Source organism: Anomalospiza imberbis, chromosome 1, assembly GCF_031753505.1.
Source record: "Anomalospiza imberbis isolate Cuckoo-Finch-1a 21T00152 chromosome 1, ASM3175350v1, whole genome shotgun sequence".
Classification (NCBI taxonomy): Eukaryota; Metazoa; Chordata; class Aves; order Passeriformes; family Viduidae; genus Anomalospiza; species Anomalospiza imberbis.
The window spans coordinates 138,115,904-138,142,407 of NC_089681.1; the positions used below are offsets into that span (position 1 = coordinate 138,115,904).

General features: G+C 41.0%; 1 protein-coding gene across 4 annotated transcripts in view; it reads right to left on the minus strand.

The window, feature by feature from the left end:
* Positions 1–26,504, minus strand: part of NRP1 (neuropilin 1) — a 114,917-nt gene that overhangs the window by 33,517 nt on the left and 54,896 nt on the right. For all 4 annotated transcript variants that reach the window (XM_068173335.1, XM_068173317.1, XM_068173309.1 and 1 more), the window contains exons 6-8: positions 22,298–22,453; positions 19,405–19,571; positions 181–336 (exon numbers count right to left, since the gene is read on the minus strand). In XM_068173335.1, the coding sequence (XP_068029436.1) occupies positions 181–336; positions 19,405–19,571; positions 22,298–22,453 (479 nt within the window). The remainder of the gene's footprint in view (positions 1–180; positions 337–19,404; positions 19,572–22,297; positions 22,454–26,504) is intronic.

The following is a 26,504-nucleotide window of genomic DNA, read 5'->3' on the forward strand; positions in this document are numbered from 1 at the left end:
AAACAATTTCTGTGTCCCATTACTACTGAGACACAAGCTGGCTTTTGGATTTGGGAAATCGTGGTGATCAACCTGACTAAACCTTATTCCTCTTTTTTAAACAGATAATAACAACTAAACAGCTCAACAGATTATTCCTCAGCTGAAGAGAGATAAAAAAAGAAAAAAAAATATACTTACAACAGGCTTGTTTCCCTCTTTCAGTGTAATCCAGTCCTCTCCATTAGAGCTGACATCTACACGATATGTTTTCAGGTAATATTCTTTCTTTGTTTCTTTTGAGATGGCTCCTTGGGTCCCAATTCCAGAAACAAAGCGGAGAAGGCCCAGGTCTACCTGTGGTAGAGAGTAATTTAGAATGTGAGGACAACCAGTTCAGAGCGTAACAACATTGCAGCAGTGGCACCCTCTCTACCTCACCCTGTTTTACAAAAATAATAAGGATTTTATATAAAGCAAACTGCCAAATATTGTTGACGATAACATAGACATATCTCCTCTTTTGTAAATAGTGTCATCACTGTTTACAAAAGATGGGAAAATTTGCCTAATTAGCCAGGAATGTTATTCACACACCAGAGAATTCTCTTTCCTCTGTGAGGGATGAACCAGAGACACCATCAGTGCAAGTGAGAACCACCAGACTGCAGAGGATTTAGTAGAGAAATTCCTCAAGGACCACTCTGCTGAACAACCTTACTTAATACTTTCATTAAGCACTTGCGTAGATGCTAATGAAATTCCCTAAGGACACTCAGCTGCAAGGTGTTGCCAACACAGAGGAGACTCATGCAGTGAGAACTGAGTGACCCTGAGGACATGGCAGTAGAAATGGGGTGGAATTTACTAGGATAACGTCAAAATTGTACACTTATGGAATGATAACAAGAATTCTGCTAAAACCCAGAAGATCATCACTTGCAAATAGAAGATAAGAATCCTAATGTATATTAGTTGGTCACAAGATAATTGCAAATCACTGTGTGATTTTGTGGGGAAAAAGGCAAATTAGTTGCTAGTACTGTATGATGTATTTGAGGAAAACAGAAAGAAGCATTAACACAAGTGTAGTAATTCTGTTCCAACTGTCAAATGCCATGAACTTCTATCATTAGAAAACAATGTCATTTTGAACTTGCTGGAGAAATGCACATGAATGTGTGTTAGAGGTCATCTCACTTCTTCACTCTTCTCTCTTTCTCCTTCTCCTGTAGAAGTACGTTGTCCATTACAAATGGACAAGTGATTTAGGTTAACCTTGCTCTCCCCCCATTATTTATTTTTCATCCAGGTCTTTTCCTTATCTAGTTCATCATGTGGCATCAAAGAAGTATCAACATATTTGGGAGAATGATGTGGGGTGCAGGAATACAGCTACTCAAGTAGCTGGCTACTCAGTTCTGCTGGCAAAAGAAACCCTTATCCCAGTGCACAAGTCCAGCTGCCAAATAGCTGAAACTGAGCACAAAACTTTCTCACAGTCAGGTTGGTGACCACAGTTTTGAAACCTCTGCCATTTCATTACAGCCTTTTTAGCCATAACAACAAACCAATCAAAGTCAAATTCTTCACCCTTTTTCTCTGCAGCTAGAACCTTCTCTTTGTTTCCTAAAGCAGGTAATTTAATTTCACTATAAAATGACCCTACTCACAAAATATTAACCAGTGTCATTTATTCCCCTAACTTCAGTTGTCCAGAGTCTAGTAGGATAATAATAGGTTGAATTAACCTTCTCAAGTGAATGGCCCCATGAATATCCCAGTCTTTTTCATTATTTCCAAAGTACGTAGGATGCAGAATATATGTCTTGTGTCCCACAGGCATCCTTTTTCCTGGATGTATGTCATATATCCAAAGGCACTGGAGCAGTTAAATCAACATGCTGTGCATTCTCTTTCAAAAGGCTGAAGGAAGTGCTATTGAGGACAGAGTGTCGACTCTCTCAGTGCCCATGTCATATCCAAGGCATTTTGGAGTCCTCCAACACAAGAATAGCAGCCTTGTGTGTGACAGATAGAACTGGCTTTCAGGGCAAAGCCCCTGCCCCAGTTTGTAAGGCTCATGAAGTCTATATGTAACATTTTAGCCCTTGTCTGTAGGGATGAAATACTGCAACATTTTGTTTTTGTGTGTTAAAAAAAAAATTCAGTCTTAAAAAAAAATAAAATCCCAGCACCACCTCACAAAAACAATCAAGTGATTTAAAGTAACTGGAGAGTCTCAGATGTTAGATTGTTGCAATCTGAAAGTTAATGGGGGAATCTGGGCATCATTGCTCTGAGCAATCTCAGCTTAACTTCAAATGCTCTCCAAGCTGTACTCTGCTGATTGTAAAGTGTGCTGCACTGAGTTATGTCCAATACCACATTCACTTCCAGGCTGAAGAGCACTTGAAAATCTGGAAGTCTGAGGGAGCACAGAGCTAAGTTATTTAAATGATCTGCCTCTCTTACAATTTGAAACAGCTCTTCAGTTTTGAAATGATTAGGGTCCCAAGCCTGTACCATTCCAACTGATTTGAAATTATTCTAGTAGAGGCTTTTTAATATACAGTAAGTACTTCATTGTGAATAAAGTCAAGCAATGGCCTTTTACAAGAGTTCTAGGTATTTGAAGCCAAGTTAAAATTTAACATTGGTGGCTTAGGAAGATTTGATTATTTGATGCCTGACTTATCAATTGCTACAGTCACTGACAATTCAGGCCTCAGGCTTGTCCTGTCAGAAAACTTCAGGCCCCCAAATTTTGCTTGGTCCTGAAATCTGGGATTCAATACACCTTCTTAACTCCAGGGCACTGAATATCCTACAGCATCCATCTTACTGCCCAGGATTAAGTCCCAAACACACAACGAATATAGACATGTACTTTCATGCCTAGAATCTGCCAGAACTCTCTCACTGGGAGAGAGGGAGACTCTGAGAGGACTTCTGATTTATTGCCTATAAGTAAGGAAGGAAAGGCAACCTCATTAGCACTCCTGGCTCCAGTAACTGAGAAGACATTACTGGAGGAAGGAGGGCTCTCCTTGTTAGGCAGCACATCTCTTCACATGGGTGTGCTTTCTCTCTAGGTCAGCAAATCTTTATGTGCTCTTGAAAACTGGAACTACATCAACAGTAGTCCTCTCCTGGAGTGCCTGGAGTCTGACAGCTCAAGTGCTCAGAACAGCTTTAAACCCCTTGCAAAAGCAAGCTGTGACCCCAGACCTGCTGCGTGCCAGGGGCTGTTTGCTCACAAGCTGATAAGAGAAAGAAGAATAACATTTCTCCATTGGTGTTTTGTGAGAAAGAAGCAGTGCAAACAAGAAAGGTGAGATTAAACAACAGAGAAACAGAAGGGTCTCTTGGAATTTTTAGTACTAACTCTGTGTCAGTGAAAAAGTCCAGGAGAGAGGTAGGGCTTAAGGCATTTACTTCCCTTTGACAGTTCTTTGCAGTGGCCTCCGGAGGGGAGCTGCCCCTCTCCAGGTGCATGCAAACAGAATTGCAACTGTGCACCCCTCTGTGGTGCCTAAGTATGTTTGCAAATTAAGCGCTAAATGTAGCAATCTTCTCTAAGTAAGGTGATAGAAATGAATTATGTAGAAGACTACCTCGGAAACTGCATGACACATTTTAATGGGCTGTTAAGCTACCCCTCATTAATCACTTTGTGATGCATTTTGTTTTTGTCCCAAAGGTTTTTGAAAGTTTGTTTTCTATAAAATGCAAAAAGTTGTCCATAAAACACAAATTCTAAATATCACTGGGACTGTTCACAATTGAAGTTCAACCTTATCAATTGCTAGTAACAACTGGACCCTGAAGGTACCAAAGTGTAGCTGTGATAAGACACAGGTCTTCTCTATTTTTCCCAGAGGAATCAGTGCAGAGGGTAATAGCTCTGGAACAGCTGTGTCACCAGACAGGAAATCTTTTGCATCTTGAAGGCTTATGTCTAGAGAGTCCACCTCTCTGTATAAGTTCCAGTCCACACAGTATGTCCTCTCCAAAGAAGTCTCCAAGTGTTAATGTGACCAAAGGTAACCCATTTTTCTCAGACGCAGGTTACTCCAGCTATGATTGTAATATAAGTCTTTAATAACTAGCTTTTAGTTTTTTTCCTTCTTGTCTTTTTTGTTTCAAGAACTTGTGTTTCATGTTAGAGTGACTGTGAAGAGATGTGGTGTTGAAATACAGTACTTTTGAAGATGAACATCAAATGCATTTCCCTGCAATTATTTGACATTTAACGTTCTGCACATATGATAAACAAACATCTGGTATTTATTTTAGAAAATGCAAGCGATTTTGTAAGTTATTGCAAGCCTTATGGCTGTGATCTGAGATAGGCAGCTGTCTCCAAACCTGAAATCTTTCCATGACCAGACTTTCAGCTTTGACTAACAGCAGCATGTTTCGAGTTCTTTTTTTTTTTTTTTTTTTAATTTTCACTTTCATTCAGATTAAGAAGCATATCTCTCTTGGAAAATGATGCCTAAGGGCCTTATCCAAAAACACAGCCTTTGATAGTTGCCTGTGCTGCAATGTGAACATTATTTGGAAGTACAAGTCTGGGAGCAGACTTGCCTATAGGAAGTACTACCAACTTAAAAAAATTAGGAGCATCTAAGTGTCTTTTTTATTTTTTTTCCAGGAGAGAAATGTTCATTTTTTTTCAAAAAAGCCTCACTTGTTCCTATTTCTAAAATCAATTTATTTCCTACAGAAGCATATTGCAAGGCACTAGCTGTTTCTACATATTAATTACTTCCTCTCTCTTTATTCTACAATATCTCCTAGCATCCAGGAGAAATATTCTTATTGCTGTATTAGTCTTCAAAAAATGCAGGTGGGTGACACATTTTTAAGACAAGGATATGCAAGGGGTGGCATATGCATTTTACTTGAGACCAGTTAAGGAGAAGGAAAAAAATAACATTTAAAATAACATAGTAAATCTGAGCAAACTGCTGGATACAACATACACTGCTTGAAATTAATATTGCTTCTTCCTGTTGTCATACATAACTAGGTTGTAGTATGGAAGACCTTATCTTCAGAAGGAAAATCTGCCTTGTTAAATAAAATACAGTAACTGAGGGAGCTGTAGCAAGGGAGAAGTTTTGCCAGCTTTTAACACTCCTACTGTAGGTCTGTTCAACAGCCTGAGAAAATAAAGTACTGAGTGCTGGAGTTTGATTAACAACAGGAAGCTTTTTGTTGTGGGCATCTCTTGTGGCTTGAAAAGCTGTACAATCCATCACTTGACACAACATACCAAAGCAAATATTTTTAGAGAACCGTGTCATTTCCCTAGATAGCATACAGTGCTCTGAGTCAAATTAACTGTTGTGACGCTTCACTGTTCTTTCAAATATTTAATTAAATAAGAGTTGATCTACTTTCTTAACACTGCTGTTGATTTGGCCAATCATGCTTTCTCATGGGGTATATGCAACTATGACTTAATTCCTTAATTTCTTAGATTGTAATGCTAAATAAAAATGGGACAGGCTCCGGTAGAAAATGTGAAAATAGTCTAATTAGTTTGGTTGGAAAATTACTTCCAAAAGTCTTCATTCTTGACATGAGTAGTCATTACAAGAGCACAACTCCTTGATTAATGACAGGTTGTAAATATTCATCCTGGATTTAAGTGAAAATAGTTAAGCCTGTAAACTACCACAAATCTTTGTGTAAAACTCTCAGTGATACTTGCTGCAGCTCCATGAATAAGGTGGGGAGAAAATATTGCTCTTATTAAGATCTCTCCTGAAGAGACTGAAGCCCTTCTCATTGACCTTGACAGCAACATCCTGAAAGCCCCAAAAGGGAAAGCAGCTAATCACATGCTCAACTTGTAGTCTGTGCCTAACAACTGTCCCCAGTCAGCATATTTTACTAAACTGATGCTTATGTGACTTGGCAAAATGGGGAAGCATGGAAGAAAAGATGAGAAAACATTCAAGCTAAAGACATAGGAATTCTTGGCAGCAAAAGGGAAATGAACCTTTCTTTAGCAGTTGAAATATATATTTCGCACAATCTTCAAATCTTCTGCTCAAATCCCTTTCTGCAGAAGAAAAAATGGTAAGTGTAAAGATTCCCCCAACTGAAAACAAAGAATAGAGTCAAAAGATGCTATCAAGTTGAGCTACTGATGCTGTGGTCACAGAATTGAGTACAGCAACTTTTCTCAGAAGCAGATCAGCCAGTTTCTATAGGAGAAAATTTAGGATAATGGTGAAAAACTATGACTGATAAACATAAGAGAACCTCAGTCATCATTATGAGGCTGGTTCAAGAAGAAAAAGATGCAGAAAGCCTAAGAAAAATGAAATCCAGAAACATAAAGGAAAAAAGAAAAGACAAGAAAAGAATAAAAGAAAAAGCTTCTGTGTCTCTGACAGAGAAAAGATAATGCTTGTGTGGGCTGTGTTGCATCTGGATTCATGGCACATTCTCCCACTCTTATGTTAATTTTTTTTTGCATAAATCAGAAGCAGCTAATTAAAAAAGAAATATTTAATTCTGACATGTTCTTTGAACTGGTGTTCCATCTGGTTCTGTTTGAATAGTAAAATCTGCTGTAGTCATAAAAATTGGCAAGCAGCACTCTGGTAAAGAGAAACAAAAGAGACTCAGTACAGCAGGTTAATACACTAGCATTTTAACTGGAGACATTTCCAGAATTCAGCAGACAAAATCGCTCCAGTATGGAAACTATAAAGATCAAATGGGAAAGAGAAATGCAGCGAGGGGGCCGGGAGCGGCGCTGCCAGCGGCTCCAGAGCCCCGTGTGACAGTGGGGCCAGAGCCCTGTGTGACAGCGGGGCCTGAGCCCCATGTGACAGCGGGGCCTGAGCCCCGTGTGACAGCGGGGCCTGAGCCCCGTGTGACAGCGGGGCCTGAGCCCCATGTGACAGCGGGGCCTGAGCCCCGTGTGACAGCGGGGCCTGAGCCCCGTGTGACAGCGGGGCCTGAGCCCCGTGTGACAGCGGGGCCTGAGCCCCGTGTGACAGTGGCACAGGAGCCCCGTGTGACAGTGGCACAGGAGCCCCGTGTGACAGCGGGGCCTGAGCCCCATGTGACAGCGGGGCCTGAGCCCCGTGTGACAGCGGGGCCTGAGCCCCGTGTGACAGTGGCACAGGAGCCCTGTGTGACAGCGGGGCCTGAGCCCCGTGTGACAGCGGGGCCTGAGCCCTGTGTGACAGTGGGGCCTGAGCCCCGTGTGACAGCAGGGCCTGAGCCCCGTGTGACAGTGGGGCCTGAGCCCCGTGTGACAGCAGGGCCTGAGCCCCGTGTGACAGCGGGGCCTGAGCCCTGTGTGACAGTGGGGCCTGAGCCCCGTGTGACAGCGGGCCTGAGTCCTGTGTGACAGTGGCACAGGAGCCCCGTGTGACAGCAGCAGCACGGGGGCCTGAGCCCCCGTGTGACAGCAGGGCCTGAGCCCCGTGTGACAGTGGGGCCTGAGCCCCGTGTGACAGCGGGGCCTGAGCCCTGTGTGACAGTGGCACAGGAGCCCCGTGTGACAGCGGGCCTGAGCCCCGTGTGACAGTGGCACAGGAGCCCCGTGTGACAGCGGGGCCTGAGCCCCGTGTGACAGCAGGGCCTGAGCCCCGTGTGACAGCGGGGCCTGAGCCCCGTGTGACAGCGGGGCCTGAGCCCTGTGTGACAGTGGCACAGGAGCCCCGTGTGACAGCAGGGCCTGAGCCCCATGTGACAGTGGGGCCTGAGCCCTGTGTGACAGCGGCACAGGAGCCCCGTGTGACAGTGGCACAGGAGCCCCGTGTGACAGCAGGGCCTGAGCCCCGTGTGACAGCGGGGCCTGAGCCCTGTGTGACAGCGGGGCCTGAGCCCCGTGTGACAGTGGCACAGGAGCCCCGTGTGACAGCGGGGCCTGAGCCCCATGTGACAGCAGGGCCTAAGCCCCGTGTGACAGTGGCACAGGAGCCCCGTGTGACAGCAGGGCCTGAGCCCTGTGTGACAGTGGCACAGGAGCCCTGTGTGACAGCGGGGCCTGAGCCCCGTGTGACAGCAGGGCCTGAGCCCCGTGTGACAGCGGGGCCTGAGCCCTGTGTGACAGTGGCACAGGAGCCCCGTGTGACAGCGGGGCCTGAGCCCTGTGTGACAGTGGCACAGGAGCCCCGTGTGACAGCAGGGCCTGAGCCCTGTGTGACAGTGGCACAGGAGCCCTGTGTGACAGTGGGGCCTGAGCCCCGTGTGACAGTGGGGCCTGAGCCCTGTGTGACAGTGGCACAGGAGCCCTGTGTGACAGCAGGGCCTGAGCCCCGTGTGACAGCGGGGCCTGAGCCCCGTGTGACAGCGGGGCCTGAGCCCTGTGTGACAGTGGCACAGGAGCCCTGTGTGACAGCGGGGCCTGAGCCCTGTGTGACAGCAGGGCCTGAGCCCCGTGTGACAGTGGGGCCTGAGCCCCGTGTGACAGTGGCACAGGAGCCCCGTGTGACAGCAGGGCCTGAGCCCCGTGTGACAGCGGGGCCTGAGCCCCGTGTGACAGCAGGGCCTGAGCCCCGTGTGACAGCGGGGCCGCAGCGCTCACCGGGCCAGGCTCAGCGCGGGCCGGGCGCCGCTCCCGAGAGAGACGGGCTCGCTGCGAGCGTGAAACGCGCCCAGGGCACACACAGGGACTCGGAACCATCCCCCTGCCACTCATTTGCAAGCTCCATCTCACGCATTCATGTGGGTCTTTGATGCAACGCCATCGTTATTCAGAAGACTCAGAAAATACCTTTTTCCTAATTTATTTTTCTTACTTGAACACTATTTAAAACCTGAACACCAAGATACAATAAACTCTGATAACAAAGGGAGGAAAATGTAATCGTATTGGGTTTTCTATAGACTCTGGGATCTAAGCAATCAGCATCTTATGCCATTCAAATCCTCTCTGTAGCAATGGAGAGAAAGGCTGATTAACTCCCAGTGCTTTAGAAAAAGATTGTTTTACATCTTGCAGGAACATATCTTGCTGTGAAATATTACTTCTTTAAAATGAAAACCTTTGCTTCAGCACTACATTAACTTGCAAATGGATAACCTAAGACATATACAATGACTTGGTCAAAAAAAAGAAGGAATGTGAATGGCCCCTTTCTCCAGCTAAGATACTTAGGAACCCTTGCTGAGCAATAAATGAGTCAGGAACGTAATACTTTTAATTAACGTTTTCTGAATACTTATTTGTAATTTACATTTAATTTTAAACCTGAGCTTAATCCTCTGATCTGGAATGAAGACAACTATTTAGTGCAGTTTGAATGTGACCTTCTCTGGTTTGTGTTAGAAACTATAGAAAAGAGAAACTCTATAGCAATACTTGCAGAACTACTCTTTTCTGAGGGAAGGACATAATTGTAGGACTTTCTTTCCCCTAAGTGTACTGAGCAACTAATGCACAAATGGGAAACAAGTAATCCAAAGCTTCTCATTCAGCCTTCTTCACATATGAATAACCAGAGTTTGGGCGGAAAAAATTGAATTTTGCCTATTAAGTTCTTTTGGTTTTTTGTGCCAGCTGCCATCCTGTCAAAATCAGGGGGTACAGGCAGAAGGGCTTGATTTATAATTGTGGTATTTTGAGTATAAGTACAATGCTACATGGGTAAACACACAGTAATAACTTCTTCCTGTTTCACAGCATACCTATGCTAATGGCAGGAAGATGCTAAGCAAAGGATGATATGCTGTGTAAAATTAAACCTCGCCTGTCTCAGACAGCACACCTTGTGGCATAGATAGATCTGACTGTGCAACCTCTGCGTTCAGCATCAGTTCCACTGAAATAACTGGAATTTACTACACTCAGATATTTTTGAGAGTTCAGGCTTTGGGTTTTCTATAAAAAAACACAGCAAAATGAGGACAAAGTGCCAGTGTCTGTGATATAATACTTTTTAAGCCTAATTTCACTGGAATAGGTGTACAACCTGTGTCACATGGAAATACATGTATTTTCTTTTGATCCGTTTTCTCATCTTGGAAAATCGGCACAGTCTTTTTAAATCAGTCATTCATCCACAGGAGTCTGCATTCATTTATTCTCTGTTAAATGGAACTGTCACTTTTGTTGCATCAAAATTCGATTTTCTATTTCATACACATTGTATATGATGATTTTAATTTACTGCTGGGTCACCAAGCAAGTCACTGCTTTTCTAAAATATGAGTTTCTGCTACCTTCTAGAAAAATGTCAGGTCGCTACAGTTAGACAGTGTGGTGAGGGTGCTGTAAATGTACAGTGAAAAATGAGAGACAGACTGCACATGCAAAGGTTATTTCACTTTTTCTGGTATGTTCCTCACAGCTCTGAGGAAATGAACACATGTAGATTACATACTTCTGAAGCTGTGACTTGGAAAATCCACTTCTGAGAGTGTTGCTCTTGTCCTGTGCCAGAGGAGGAAGTGGGACAGCAGAAGGGATTCACAGGTCACTGACTACCAAGACAACTTCCCCCAAGTGCTAAAGCAAACCTGGGAGACTGGTTGCTCCCAGCTCTGTCCTTCCCTCATCAAAGCATGCTCAAAATTCAGGCAGGAAGATTTTATTTACAGGGTTTCTTTGTCCAGATAATGGTGCCTGGTTTTTGTATCCCCACTCTACCTATCTAAAAGTTACTCTATCTGCAGTTATGTAAAGAGAAAAGCTATTGATTTTTAAGTGCCGTGGCTTTTAAAAATAAACACAGGATGTATTTTCTTAGTTAAGCATATCATGAAAGGGGGGAACCCTCCTATGGACTCCTAATTTTAAAGGCCTGGTAAGAACATTTAAAAATTATTCTGTGCTATGTCAACCCTTCAGTTCACTGCCTGAAGTTAATAGTATTTGCATTGGAGAAGAACCTGCTCCCGTGTCTGTTACAGCTGAAAGACGCTTTAGTCTTTAGTACAATAATCTGTAACCTAAATGCAACCAGTTAAAATATACCCTGGTCTGATATGTGATGGGGCAGATTGATCCTTTCATCATCTTCAAGAGGATCAACGCCAGAAATGAGATTAGCCTGAAGTGTTCAACACAGAACACTGCAATGAAGAGCAAGACCAGACTACACAGGTACAGCTGGTTGGTGAAGCTATGTGTAAACAGTACTTCCCTGGTGAGAAGCCAGTTGTGCCTGAAAACAGAGGAACCGAATCTCAGCTTAATGTTTGGTAAATTGTATTTTCTCTGCTAGCAACTTTTGTTTACCAGTCAGCTTTGGAGGGTATTCTGATACCTTCTAAAAGACTTTTTTTGAAACCTTAAATGAAAACATTAGAGGCAAAGACAAAATGAAATTAGGTGTTTCCTTTTTGAAAGACACTTTTTTTTTCTTTTTTCTGCAGGGGCAAGAAGACAAATTGCTTTCTGAAGGGCAGGTATTTACCACTTGGGAGAATTCTCATTTATCTCTCCACTCTACCTATTTTGCTACTGCTGTGAAAATGTCACCTAATGGGCTGAACAGAATTGAGCTGGGACAGAAAAGCAGGATGACACAAGGACAGGAGAGGTAAATAATAGCTCAGCAACAGAAAATCTGGAGCCTGGATGCTGGGATGGGGAAGGGCCCATAGGACTCATCAACTCTACAGCTCCATACTACTGTGCAGGTGTGGAAAGAGTGAATAAAAAAAAATGCATAATCGTCTCTGCAAAGCACTCAGCAGCACACCTCTCATCTCCAGCCCAGGGTTGGCCCCACGAGAACAGAGACCTTTAGCTCAGTAATAACTCTGCTTATTATAACACACCTCAGCTGTGTGTTCCTACCCAAGGCTCTGTTTCTAGCCACTGCCCTTAGTCACTTAACTTCTAGCCTTGAGCTTTACCTCACCCTAGTCTGACACCTGCCTAGTCTCGTAGATTAATTTATTTCTGCCAGACTCAGAAAAATCCCCCTCTGAGATACCTTCCTTCACATCTGCACAAGGTCCTGGCTGTAGTGTTGCTTAAGCAAATGTGTTGTTTGGTACTGAGTGGGCAAAGCTGCCTCAGCCCCCACAGGGTCTGCAAACTGTCTGGGAGAGAGCTCCCCTACCCAGCAGAATGGCACAAGCAACTGATTTCTTGGCGTGATGGCAGCTTAAAACCCAGCAAACTATAACAAATATTTTGAGTGAAGCCAAACATCTGAACCTGGTGAGTGGGAAAAATAAAAACAAAAACAAAAGAGAGAGAGAAGAACCACTTTGTACAGAGTAAGTGGATTTAATTTCTGTGAAATAAAGAAGAACAAGATGGGATGTAAAAAAAGCCAAAAATAAAATGAAACAAGCCAGCGGTGGTTAGTTTCAAACTAGTTTTAGTTTAGATTTAAAGATTTTAATTTCTTTGCCTCCTGGAATGAACTAGTGAAAGTGAGATAAATTTACAAAATTATTTTAGTAGTTGTTGAATCAGTGCTTTTGGTGGACACATTTTTAATTCTCTATCTCAGCTCTAAAGGGCCATCTGTCTCACAGCCATTGAGGGGATGTAGGGCTGGACTGGGAAGAAGATGCATAGGTAATTACAGAGCTACATACAAACTACTCAGATCTCCGCACAGTGGATCCCCTGTAAAAACTGCAACTATTATAATGATCAGGCTGGCAGTGGAGGCTCAGAGGGGCTCTGCTTCTGCTGCTCCTCCATATGCTGCACTCAGGATTGCTTGAAGCCACACAGGACTCCCCTCTGTATTAGGCCCGATGTTGAAACATTTCAGAGGGAGGTAGAGAGGATTTTCTTCTAAACTGCATTTTGCACCTGCACTTCCACAGCAATAAGGCTGCCAATGGTTTTGCACAGTTCTCTGAGCATCTCTTCAGCCTCCCCAGAGTGATAAATCTATGGCTGGGAACTTTCTGGTACTAAAATAGCTCTTAAAGCACTTTGAATAATCAAAAAACCTTCATACTTTGTAAGGCCCTTTTATTTCTCCCTCTCCCTCTAGTTTAATTTCAGTACTTGCCTTTGTGAAACTCTACCATTTATTCCCATGTCACAGTAAATAAAGGTATGAATGTATCCTGCTGGGTCAATTAACCCTGGTTCTGTGCTGTGTCACAGTCTGTGCTGGCTGTGATTTCCAGAAAGGAATATTCTTTTGTCATTCTTTGCCCATGTGCAAAGCATGTTAAGACCACTAAGATAACTGTAACACTTTTCTACACAAAGCTAACTCTGCTTTTTGTGATTTCTGGAGTGCAGTTATGAACTGTAAAATGACATGAACTAAATTCATGACTTGTAATCTAAAGTGGTAGAGAAGACAAAGGACTGACAGTTTTTGTGCTTTAATGTCAGTGTGCTCCCTAATGATGGGCAAGCCCCACCACAAAGCGCTGAACTCTCAGGCTGTCCTTCAAAGGCCAGGAAAACTGGGAGGCTGAGATTTCCCAGTTTCCATGCTATGCAGTAGTATGCTGCACTTCACTTCTGTACCAAACTCCAAAAGAAACAGAAATAATAATAAAAATAACAGGCACTGTTGACAAGCACATCCATGACTTTTTATGTGAAGTATTTAGATAAGCTTGCTGGGTAAAGTCAGCCTAAACATCTGCCTGACATAAGAATAAACCTGTTAATAAAATGAATGTGCTGTGCAGCAGCAAATATAAATACTGACTATGTTTTTAAGTGAATACCTGATAAGGAAATCAGCTATGACACAGATGAAAGGTCAAGACACCAAATGATGAACTGCAATTATTTTCAGAAGTGATATGGAAATAAATCAGTATTACTCTATATACCAGTTCACGTCAGTGATGTATGCTCCTGGGTTACGCTTACAAAGGAGCAAATAATTAAGAATATAGGTTAAAAACTAAAGGAATGAAGACAAATGTGGAAGGCAAATTCCATCTCAGAGTTCCCTCTCAATTCTGATGAAGTAGTGTATACAGAGAAATGCTTTAAATCAATGGGAGTATATTTTCCTTGCACAGCAGAGTTAGTGTTAAATAAACAACTGATATTTCAATCAGTGAAGGAAAGGGGGATCTCCCAGGTTGTTTTTTGGAGACCTATTGTTACCTCTCTGGCCTTTCTCCAGACTCCTGAATGCTGAAAGATGCAGAGGGAGAATTTTGCACCAGATCAGCTGACACTCCTAGGGCTGACTGCTCTAGAGGTCTTGAATTACTGCAAGTAGGTGCCAAAGGGATGGGTGGGCAGTGAGATAGGGACTGGCAGGCAGAGGCCAGAGGGAGCCTGGTGCTCCCTGTGCCAACCCCTGAGTCTGGAGGTTCACAGCTGGTATCAGGTCTGTGTCCTGCTGAAAAACCCAGCAGTATAAATTTGGGCTGGATTGGCTGGATTTATATCATATTAGCCAGAGCACACAATAAGGAGTTCATCTTAGTGTATGGCCCTATGACAGCTGCAGAAAGACAGATAATGCTCAATCCAGAGCATAATGTCTACTTACGTTAACCCCCTGTTAACGTTTTTGAACAAATTTGACCTGGCAGAATGTATTTATACCAGACTAGTGCTTTTTGGTTCATGGCTGCAAAGTTTTGATCTGATACTAGGATTCTTAAAGCTGGATTTATGGTTTACCCCAGACATAATGTGAACTGAACATCTTGTGTTATTAACAAACACATTCTGGTCTCTGGGCAAGCTGGAGGTCTCATTCACTGTTACAGGATGAGAGAAAAATGGTGCCACCCAGAAACTGTCATCCAGCTTGGTGGGAGTGCAAAGATTTGTGTTATATGCATTAGAAGAAACATTTTGATAGAAAACATACAGATCCTGCAGTAAAAGTGCCCAGAAGGTGTTGCTCCTTGTGGGTTTGAAAACCCAGCCCATGATGAGGATTGATGGCAGCCGAGGTTCCCAATGACCCTGGTAATAGGCAATCAGTCTCCCCTCAAAGCCACACACGTGGGTTTCAAGTGTCCCTGTGGGGGCTCCTCTGGAGCTCCCCTGCTCCTGCCCTGGGGCTGCTGGCCACAACCCATCGGGGCATCCCCGAGCCAGAAGGTCTTGCCATGCACAATGGCCCGTGGCTCCTTCTCAAAGGACTGAGAAACAAGATGCAAGAAGACCCCTAAGTATAAAGATTTTGCATGTTATTTTTTCAGATAAGTGTAAATGTAACTGCTTTCTTAAATGTGAACATTAAATCTACTCTGTAAAAACACAATTACTGCTGCCATGGCAGGCATCAGTTGTCCCTTTTGAAGGAATGCCTTGAAAATGCAATCATAAAATCCTTGTGCATTATGGATTTCATTAACATTGTACTCCCCTAGGATTCCCAATTGCACAATAATAGGAGTTCTTTAAATTTTAAATACCACAGACAGGAACAATTTCACTAAAACCAGATGTGAAACCCTTGCATGGGCCTTCTTACTGGTTCTAAGTACTGAAACTGGCTGGTAATTGATACCTATTAACATGTTTGTTGTTCAGATTACAGAAATGGAAACACTATACTTTTTTTCCTGTGAAAGGATCTGTTAATGAGGGACAATGACTTACATTGCAATGGCAGTTCCCTGCTCTTGATTAAATTAAAGATCTGGTTTTATTTTTTATTTTAAATTATGATGTTTCAAACTGAAGGGCAGTCAAGTGTGTGAAACATAAGTGCAATAAACAAGTAGGCTGAGCTTAAGGCTGAGATGCTAATAACATCCCATATAACAATAAACTACCTTCACACATATTTTTGGCAGCCCTTGTTCCCTCATGCCTATCTTTATTCCATTCATATTGGAAAATTCACAGACTTATTAATGTGTTTTTAAAGAAGAAATTCAATCTACAGCAACTCTGTTTCTGATTAAGGAATCACTCCAAAGCTCATGTTAGTTGAACAATTTTCAAAGTGTTTTTGAGGGTAAAAATAAAATGGAGAAAGTGCAGATTTACAGTGCGACTGCACTATGGTTATTTGGATCTAAGCTTTGAAATTGATTTTCAAACAACTAAGGAAAGGAAGGGAAAGACAACTTTCACTTAACAGAGCCCTGTAAGCAGGTGGAACTCAGATGGACTTGGGGGTTCATACCTGTCAGCCACAAAGAAGCAATCTACTTTTTCCACAAATGAATAGGATTCAGGTCCACAGATGGAACTCATGCAAATCCATTACTAATAACGAGCCAACACTATTTTCCTAATTATTTTCATCGAAATGGCCCAAAAGACCTCAACTGCTCAAAGGAGACAATAATATCTCATGCCCTCTAGATGTCCTCTATAGATACCAATCTCCTCTGGCTGATACTCAACAAGGTTTTCTGTTTCTTTTGACTTAACAAAAACATTAACCTTGAAGGGAGAGGCAAAAGGAAGAGAAAGGAGAACTATAATATTTCTCCTATTAAAAAAAAAACAAAACAACAAAAAAAAAAAACCACTAAACAACACTCTGAGAAAATTGATATTTGGAGCTGAATTTTCAAGCTGTTCTGCCCATGTATGACTGCACACAGCTCATATATATACCCTAGTTCCATGTGCACATTAGCAGCTCAAAGACAGATATCACTACTTAACCAGCTGCAGTGTTTGTGTAGGTATGGAAACCTGCAATTATGAAAAAATTAATGATTAACTGATACACACAAAACTCCTGTCTCTCAGACAAGGGCATATAGGCAGAAATTTTCACTTTGAAAGTTCTAAGTTCAGCATTGCTGTATCCTTCAGCTTTGTTTTTTGCTGTTGAATATCTTCTAGAGTTTTGCACTGTGCAGCAAAAATCCATTTATGCTGCACTGCACAAAAGCAAATACTTCACATAAATGACTAGTTTACAATAGCATGCACAACAAAGCAGAACAAAGTGACCTCAGTCCTTCACATGTAAGTGCCTTCCTCCTTTTTATAAAATATTAATTTTTTTTCTATGGGTAATTTCAGAGTACTTTATCAGTTACATGTCCTTGGTTGTTTGTCTGTAAGCTCTTATGGAGATGAACATCTGTTCCCATGGATATTTGTACAGAGGAAACATCGGACTTCAATATTTTATCCAGACACAAATTCACAACATGCACTTACTGCCAGTGGCATCAAGACTTTGTAGAAGATGGAGGTTCATATGCACAAGGACCCTCTTATTGTGGTTTCTGGGGGTCTGAAGCCCTTAGCACTCATCACAAGTTTGTCAATCAACAGGAAAGCATTTAGAACACAGTTGGAAGTTTGAATTATCAATGTCAGTGTAGAGCTAAACCACAATAAAGTAAGCATAATCAGAACCAAATAAGATTTATCAGAGCCAAAGATGAGTTAAGTTGTTGTACCTTGTGAAAGGGGATGATATACTGAATCTCTGAATTAGCTCAGTTCCTTCTGCTGCACAGGTTGTGTTCTGTAGCGTGTGTAAAGCATCTCTACTCAACACAGTGAATCCTCAAGCAAGAACTTGCAGGCTCACTCCTGCCAACAGGATACAGCTACAGCCCAATTGCTCTGTGATGAAATCTGCCTTGGGGATGCTGGTCCCTCCACATGGGCCCCAGGCAGCGAATGAGGTGTCCAAGGGACTGCTCAGGGAAATGGTTCATGCTGCTTTTTCCAGACCAGGAGCTGGGTGAAGAAAATGAGAGCTGTGGCATGAGCAGCACAGCATGCAAATAACCACCAACTTCTGGGTGGATGTGGTAGCTGAACGCAGCAAAAAGCTGCTAAAAATTATACTCAGTGTTTTTTTCAGCCCCTGAGCACCCTGGTTTGTGGCAGGAGGAAAAGGAGGCTGAGAAATTCATGTGCAAGAGGCCTGAGGTACCCTGAGCTCTTTTAAACATAAAACCTGGAGTACTTTAAATTCTGTTATGTGTCTGTTATTAAAGAAGTTTATGGCAAAAGAAATCCTTTGAAACTTTTTCTCAGAAAGATCTAGTTCTAAGTGAAAGGATTAAGATATATATATATATATATATATAGGTACCTAGTTATCATAACTTAATAAAGTTAATAAGCACACAGAACACACGGATGAGATTTGACTAACTTTCTTGTTTTGATTATCTGGTCATAAATGTGCAAGTGACAGCAGAAAAGAAGGAAACAAAGGAAAAGTGGCGGCCCTGTGACCAGATGAAACACATGGAATTTGATTCTGACGCATTCCATACTTTTTCCATGTGCATTCCATGGATTGCAAATGGCAATGATTAATAACAAGTCTTGCACTTAGATAAGGTGGAGGAGATTTTAGTGTTTATTCCTAAGTAATGAAAAAGGATCAACAGATTTTTTTTTTGCCACTCTGAAGTCTGATTAAATCCATTGTACTTGATTGGCAAGAGCTCAGGATGCATAGGGGCCCCCAAGCGGGACACCTGAGAGTCCCGTTGTGTGCCAGGGATAAGAAATGAAAGATTTCCCCGTCTTTCTTCCCTTTAGTAACTACTACTCAACATGTTTTTGAGCTTTCTTGCAGACATCAAACCTCACAGGAAACATCAGTGTGACCACTCGTATGAAAGGCTAATAAGGCATTGTTTTTATATGCCAGTTAGTAATTTCCTATAGAAAATAACAGAAGTAGGAGGAATGTTTCAAATCTATGAACAAGTTTTCAATATTAGTAATTTAGATATAATATGGTTAAGCATTTCTCTTAGCTTTTGACAACAGAAATAGATTCTAGGTTTCAGGTAAGTAGTGTATAGACAACTTAAAATTGAGGATAATCAGTGGTTTTTCATATGATGATATTAATACTTGCCTGCTAGTGTAGGTTTTTTGTACATTGTAATTGATATGAATAATCTGAACCTCTTAAGGGTTATGTGCCATTCAGCTATGGACCTGATAACATATAACAAACAAGTACAAAGAGACTGACTGAACTCAAGGAGGCTCTTCATGGTAACAAATGTTTGCAGGATTTCTCCTGTGCTAACAGAGCAAAGCCGAGGCAGCCCATCTCAGTAATGAATATTGTGTGTAAGGATGTGGAAGAATAGCCACCAGACAGAGACCATTGAGCTCATTCTGTGAGTAACATATTCTAGAAGGGACATAGGTCTTCTGAGGTGAAATCTGAGTGCATGAAAACACCACATTGTATTAATGCTTAACTGTAATCAGCTAGAGACATAGCACATGCTCAGTTTACTGGGACATTCCACTTTAAGTGCATGTTAAACTAATATTGACTTTTCCACTAAACCAAAATCTCTGTTATTTGTGCCCAGAAGACTGCAAAAACAAGAGATGTGGGAAGTAGAAGAATTAATCTTCCTGACCTTTTCTTTTTCTATGCCTTTGGGAGTAAGTCTTTTTTTGTCTGTCTAATGGGGAATATGAGCTATTCACTTGCAATGATTCTTAAATTATGTAGAAGTACTTCACTGTGTTATTTTTTTTCTTTATTTTGCATTCTCCACATTCAATAAACTCCACAGAGTATTATTAATAACATCTTTAAAATGTTATCTTTTTACCTGTATCCATTCTCTGATTGAATCTTCCCCTGGGGTCCATCCATTCTCAGGGTAATTTAGCCGGGACCTTTCTGAAGACCACATAGCGCTGTACTGGGAGGAGACAGTGATTTGATCAGAGTGAATTTCTCCTGACTCCATGCCTAGCGGTTCCATGCACTGGAAATCTGAAGAAAAATAAATTACCATCATTATTATGGTCAGCTTTTTGATTTAGACTTTGAATAATAAGAACATTTACCTGCTTTGAATATGAATATCTAAAGAATTTATTTTTATGTGACTTTGAATACTTTAGCAACTTTAAGTGAGACAGTGTTGGGCTTATGGTGTCATTCTTAATACTGCCATTTCAGTTGCCATGGCAATTCCTGCAACAATAATGCTATACAAATATTATAGCCCAGTATTGTGGCCATTTCAATATAGGACAATAGAAGTGTCTATCCTAGGCTAGCACAGACACTCCTATGGATTCATAATATAGAACAAAGTATGTTCACCTCAAAATTATGCAAAAACCGAGAAAAGACAAATTAGATGACTTTATGAAATAATTTGATTTTAAAACGATTTACTTCAGTACAAAAAATATAAAATGCTTAAAAAAATTATTAAAATTTTATCCATTCTCTTTGGATTCTGGACACTGGAATGAAGTAAATCAACAAAATTTTAATTTGGGCCACAAAATTATTGACCTAAGGAAATGACCAGCTCTACTGTAACACGGTGTATTGTAAATGAGTTGATCATCTCCATTCAATCTCTTTCTGTTTACACAAAAATGATCTAGCTAATTTAGAATCAATTGACTTCCTAATCATTATAGTGAGTTCAAAGGTTGATAGGGCAGAGTGACTCAATTCTTCTCTCAGTCTTTAAAAATAAAGACTCCAGCCCCTACTAAGGCAAGAGAAGCCACTAGCTTTAGACAGATCCTCACACTCAGGTTCTCCTAGGCCTTCATGTCAGTACAAGGGCACCCCAGTACAAAGGCAGGAGAAAAAAAACCCCATGTTTCTATACTTCTGTTCAAGGACTTAACACTATAAAAACATAATTCATTCCTTTATTAGAATTTAAGCTAAAATAACTCTGAAATGGATTTGTATATATGTTGGATATATGCTCCTTTTTATTGCATATTCTCTAGAGCTGATGTTTTTCTAATGGGCGTGGGTGCTGAGCTAAAGTTTCAACAACCATGAGTTGGAAAAATGAGCTTTAAATAAACAAAGTTTTGGGTTTTCAATGAAAATTAAAGTACTGTGAAAAAAATGCTTAAATCTTTTATCAGGGATGCAAAAATTTACATTCAGAAATGTTATCAGGGTATTTTATAGGAACTGTAGTTGGGGCTTCCCACAACTCAATCATACCAACAGCATTTCCTGTGGAATAGGACTCTCTCCCCCAGTTCTGTGCTGCTTCAATGTATTAGGTATGTGGCGAAGTACTGAAGCTGAACTACAGTAGGGTAAAACTCAAAGGAAAAGTAACTTCATCTTCAAATCTAAAGAAAAGCCAGAAACCACTACAGAGAATGCAAAATATGATAGGTGGGAGTAACATCAAAATACCTAAAAAGTGTCTACTTTGATCTAGACGCATTGGCTTTCCCTGTAGTCTACTGAGAGGGACAAGTAACTCCTGGAGAAACCTCACATGTCTGAGATAAGTAGATTGGGCTGTCCTCTGGAGGTGACCAGACAACACAAAGAGTAAGAGTGGCTGAAATTAAATGAGAGAATTCACTTCTCCATCTATATATAGTCTGCAGCATATAAAATGCAGCATATAAAATGCTTCCTCTTGTCATCAAAAACGGTTTTCATACACACCAGCTTCTGTTCTGCTGTCCTGTGTTTAAGAGCTGAAGGCATCTCGGCATAGCAGATATTACTGATTCTGACTTCAGTGTGATGGTGCATCTACAGCCTAGGGAGGGTGACTGTGGAGGAGGTGGACATGGGAACACAAGCTGCTTGTGCTAGTTATGAAGGGATGGGAGCAGCACCTACATAAGGAGAAGCCAATCTAGCTGAAGGTATAATGCTTCCCATCCACAGAGGCTGTGTGTTCCCCATTCCCTCTTCCTGCCTACGTGTGTAAGAAAGCTGTTAAAAAGGCATGGAGTGGAGGAGAGATGGGGAGTTACAGTTAAATTTTCAGTTTACTAGTTTTCCTTTTGTTCCTTTTTTGATTAAACAAGTACATCAAATCTGTGTGAATCTGCTTGAACCTCTGTGAAGATGCAAAAAGGAGACGGAGTTTGATATAAAGCGTGTGTTTTATCATTGAGGAAAGCAATGAAATCTGCAAGGACATGGTGTAACACAGCATGTTATTTTCCTGTTTCCCTCACTTCATTTCATTCTCTGTCCAAAGGGTAAGCATGAAAATGAGTCAACTGAGAAAAAATACAAGACAGAGAACAAAGATTAGATAGCTTATGAAATGGTTTAACAAGAGCACATATATTAAATGGGTTCTTTTTATTCAAGAAATCGATCATCAAAGCTTATTCCATGTAATAAAGGAAAACTTTGGATAGTGCATTCATTGTTCATGTTTCATTGTTTTAATGCAAGTGTTCAATTGCTCTGCATTCCTGCGTTTCCTTGGTCAGCACAGTTTTTCATAATAATTATCCCAACTTCCTGGCATTACAGTGGAATAAAACTGTAAGGAGAATTCTGCTTCTTGCACTTCTTTTCAAAGGGCAGCTGTTCTTAAAAAAAAAAAAAGAAAAAAACGAGAACAGAACCAATCCTTCCCTACCTGCTTATTTATTTAAGATTTCTTTAAAGCTTCAGACAACACCTGGTGTGCAAGAAGACATAACAGAGAGTATTTTCCAAGAAGCTCTGCGGGATAGATAAATACTGACCTTCTGAGACACTGCTCTGTGACACACTGTAGTTTGCTGAGAAGCCCTCCTTTGCTATTGCACTGTCAGTGTAAAATACCATTGAAAGAATCCCTGTTGAAGACCGGACACGTCCTGGGTTGTTTTGCCCACAATAACGCCCGATGTGTGGGCCAACTGCAAAGAAACAGGATACAATAGTAAACTACCAGTGCTGCTATAACAATAGGTGCCACTACAATATCCTCCCAAAGACAGTCCCTCAGCAGGAAACGCTCAACCTCTGTAACAGCTCAAAATAACAATGCCATCCGTAATTTAGCGATGAACAATAAATTGTTTATCCTGCCCTAGCAATCGTACTTCTAAAATGCTCCAGACAGCACTCCAGGAACCTCTGAAAATGTACAGAACCAGGATTTAGAAAAGTGTCCTTCAAAGTGTGCAGAGAGGGCAGTGATGCACTAAATTACTCATACAAAGCACCACAAGTATTTTCCAAAGTGTGATTGAAGCACCAATTTATGACAAGAGCAACTGAATGGCCTGATTTGCCAACCTAGTACACAAGACGCTGTGAGTTCAAACAGTGCCTTCCAGGTTTTATGCTCTATACTGCAGATGATCTGTTAATTTAATCTCAAATTTTGAAAAACATTTTTGACTCATATTGAGGCTATGAACAATGACTCTTCATTCCCCTTTATTTTGGCTTTCAGACCCCCATAGTTCTTTTGCCCATATGGTCAATATTGAAAAATATTGTTAAAGAATTTGAGAGTGAAATCTTAATCCTTTCAAAGAGCAAGAATTTCTTAAGTATTTCTCCATGTCACAGAATACACACACATACACAGTTACATGATCTCTCTTCATGTTAATACTGTATAAACCTGATTTTGGTATTTTTCAGCATTTCCTGTGCAGTGAGACAATCTTTTTCCTTAATTAAGCTACTCAATTCACAACCAACATATGTGGCCTTCTAGCACTTGAGCATTCCCTACAGATAGGTCCTTAGGCTGTGGAATGGTGGTACATCTGTGCTTACAAACAATAAGTGAAGATAATGCTAAAACCCACCCATGGAGTCAATCATGAAAATAATCATGAGGCGTCATTCTAATGTTTACACCGCTGGCTTTCCAGGCTTAAATTAACACCTTGTCATTTCTCTAGGAAGTCCATTACACTTTCAGTTTAAAATATAAAATGTTTAGATATCCTAATTATTCACAGTTCAAAGAAAATCTACAGCTAACATAATTTTCTAGTCCTTTATTGGCATTTTCCAACAAGTAAAACAGTTCCAGCTTGGAATAGCTTAATACTTACTTATGTAAGCTACACATTTCTGTAAGGCCCTAGAATTGCCAGGAAGAAGGGAGCTAGGATGTTATAGCTCTTGCTGCCAGCATGTGCTTTTCTATCCATACTGTGGCCACAGCTACTCTTCAGTTGCCTTGGCAATCCCGTGGCATTTGAAATACCTGCCAATTCAGACTTTTTCCACTGAGGTTGTTCAATGCAGCATTAATAGAATGAAACATCCTATAGAGGATATGAGTTGAATTCTTTCTCATCCTAGAAATCATTAAAGCTTCACGGTTTTATTTTTCAGAGAGAGAAATTTGTTTAGACTGTTACCATTAGCAGCTTTTTAAAAACACAAAATAATACCCCCACATTCCAGTTGCTGAAGATTTTTTGTTTTGTATTTGTTTTTGTTTTCTTTTGCATTTTCTGTGTGCAAACAGCTCTGATCCTGCTCCTTCTTAGAATGACTTTCAAGATTGTAGCTGCTGATGGTACTCTGAGCAAGAAAATAAGGAGGATAAGGCTACCATATTATGGTACTCTGAGCCTCCCTCCTCCCATTTCCTGTAGGGAAGCCTCTTTGAAAGGACAAACAGAAGAGAACTTTGTTTAAAGCAGACAGGCTTTAAGATTCCCCATGACTCACTGATATATAATTTTTAAGACATATTTAGTGATTATGCATTTGAGTCTTCAACAGATTGGCCCTGCCATCACAGTACCATTCCCTTTGCCAGCTATGTGCATGCAAGTGCCAAAAATGTGCAGAATATGACACAAAGAGGTATTGAATTTTTTTGTGCAACATGTAAACCTTAGCCTGTTGAGCTAATATGATATTGATCTGAGCACAGCTGGATGAAATAGAAATTCTCCTTCTTCCATAAATAGCTAACACAAAGTTTCTCCCTTCTTTTTTTCCATTCAAGTCTTGAAAACTTTTGAATGACAGTAAATTATCAAATATTTAGTGAGTCACCACATCAAATAAATGCTGGGTAGGAAACCCATCTGAGGAGTCATTCAGGGGGTGAGACTGTTTGTTTATGTAGGCTATGCCACTGGTTATTTTTTACCATCTTCCTGACAATTCCTTAGGAAATGAGATGGGATTTCATATTAGACTGTGTAGAGTTCTAGATGGGAATTTTGGGGCAGAAGGTGATGAAAAGTCATTAGGTCAGCCTCTAACTGTGGACCATCATGTTGCTATAACAGCATGCCTCAGGAAGGGCTACTCCAAATGTGAGTCACTTGGATTAGGTCCTCACTCAAGGATGCTCCTACACCACCTGCAGAACAAAGGCATTCCAGTGAGACAGCTACCTCATCTGACTGCCCATGCTGAAGCAATTTCTGAGACTTTGGCTCTTCTTTTCACTGACACAGTATTATACAGTGGAAAACTGAGCAATTTCTGGTTGAAAGATGGAGGGACAACAAAGAAACCTATTTTGCATGCATTTCCCAAAATGCAGAATCTAATTCTACAGCTTGAATAAATCCTTTATTAGCCTTAATAAGTATTTCTGAAGGTTTACAGATCAGAGTGCAGTATATATAGTAAGTGGCTGGTGGTTCAAGACTAAACAGAAACCTTATCCTTACTGATTCTTCTTTACTTTACTACTGTTTGTCCTTCTGCACAAAGAATATTGATATGAGGAAATTCTGAATATTACTGAAATACACTTTTACCCATCTAGCTGAAATATTAGATTTTGGAATTAGATTAAGAACCCCCCCCCCCACCAAAATATTAAAACAAATGTTATGTTAACTAGCTGTGTATTTCATTTTAAAGCTACTTTTATAAGTATGCACGTATGTTGTGGACAGTATTTTCACATCACTATGATTTTTATTGAAAAAATACTTGCACACAATTTAGGATGCTCAGGAAGAAACAAACAAAAAATGAATTCCATCCTCACATTCCAGTAGTCAACTACACTGAGCTTCTGTATGCTCTTAGATCTTAATGGCTTCTCACAAGAGTGTAGAAAGCAACCACAACAGGAGAAACACACTTAGATTAATAGCAACCTTCATTTGCACTGATGTTAATGACTGCAGTAAAGCATTCTGCTTTGCTCTGTAATTCAGTGGAAGCTCTTGTGGTATTGACTGAAGCAGCAATGCTTAGGCTGTGGTTCTCAAACCATATGTAAACTTCTTTAAATTATGTTTGAGTCCTAGTAGACAGCCTATAGAGCTTCAAAGAGAGCTGCATGATGAATATGAGCAATTCATCACTAAAGCTAGTCCTCGTTTTGAGTGGGCTATTTTTCTTCAAAGTCATCAATGGAGTGTTCTCAGCAGATGCTGGTTGAGATATATCTGTGCCTTGGGCAAAGATATTTTTGGTATCTGGTTTATTCATACAAAATCATGTCTTTCTATTCAGAGATCTACTCACTCTCCTGCTTTTAATCCACCTGTTATCTCTTTCAAACCATGGTCCCTTTTCTGCACAATATTTGCAACAAGCACCTGTAGTTCTCAGATATTCCTCAACAGGGCTTTTTTCGCGAAACAAAATGCCAGGTTTGAGACATTCCTGAATGCCTACCATTCCCCTCTCGAAACAGCAGAACACTTACACTACTGTTTAACTTCAGTCCTGTAAGTGTCCTTGGTGAATTCCTTTTGAAGGCAATCTAACTGTTCACATGCTTTAAAGATAAGCACGTATTCTGTAGAATCAAGTAGCAAATACTCAGCACTTGTCAGCTTCAATCCACTGAAAGGACAACCAGGTAGGCTGAGGACTGCATGATTGTGACAGAGCATTTCAGGATTAATGTCTTTTTGAATGACTTACAGTTGCTGTCAAATTCTCTAACAGAAAATTGTTTTCCATCAGTGAAATGAAAATTATGTAGAAATAAAATATAAATGTAAGCTTACT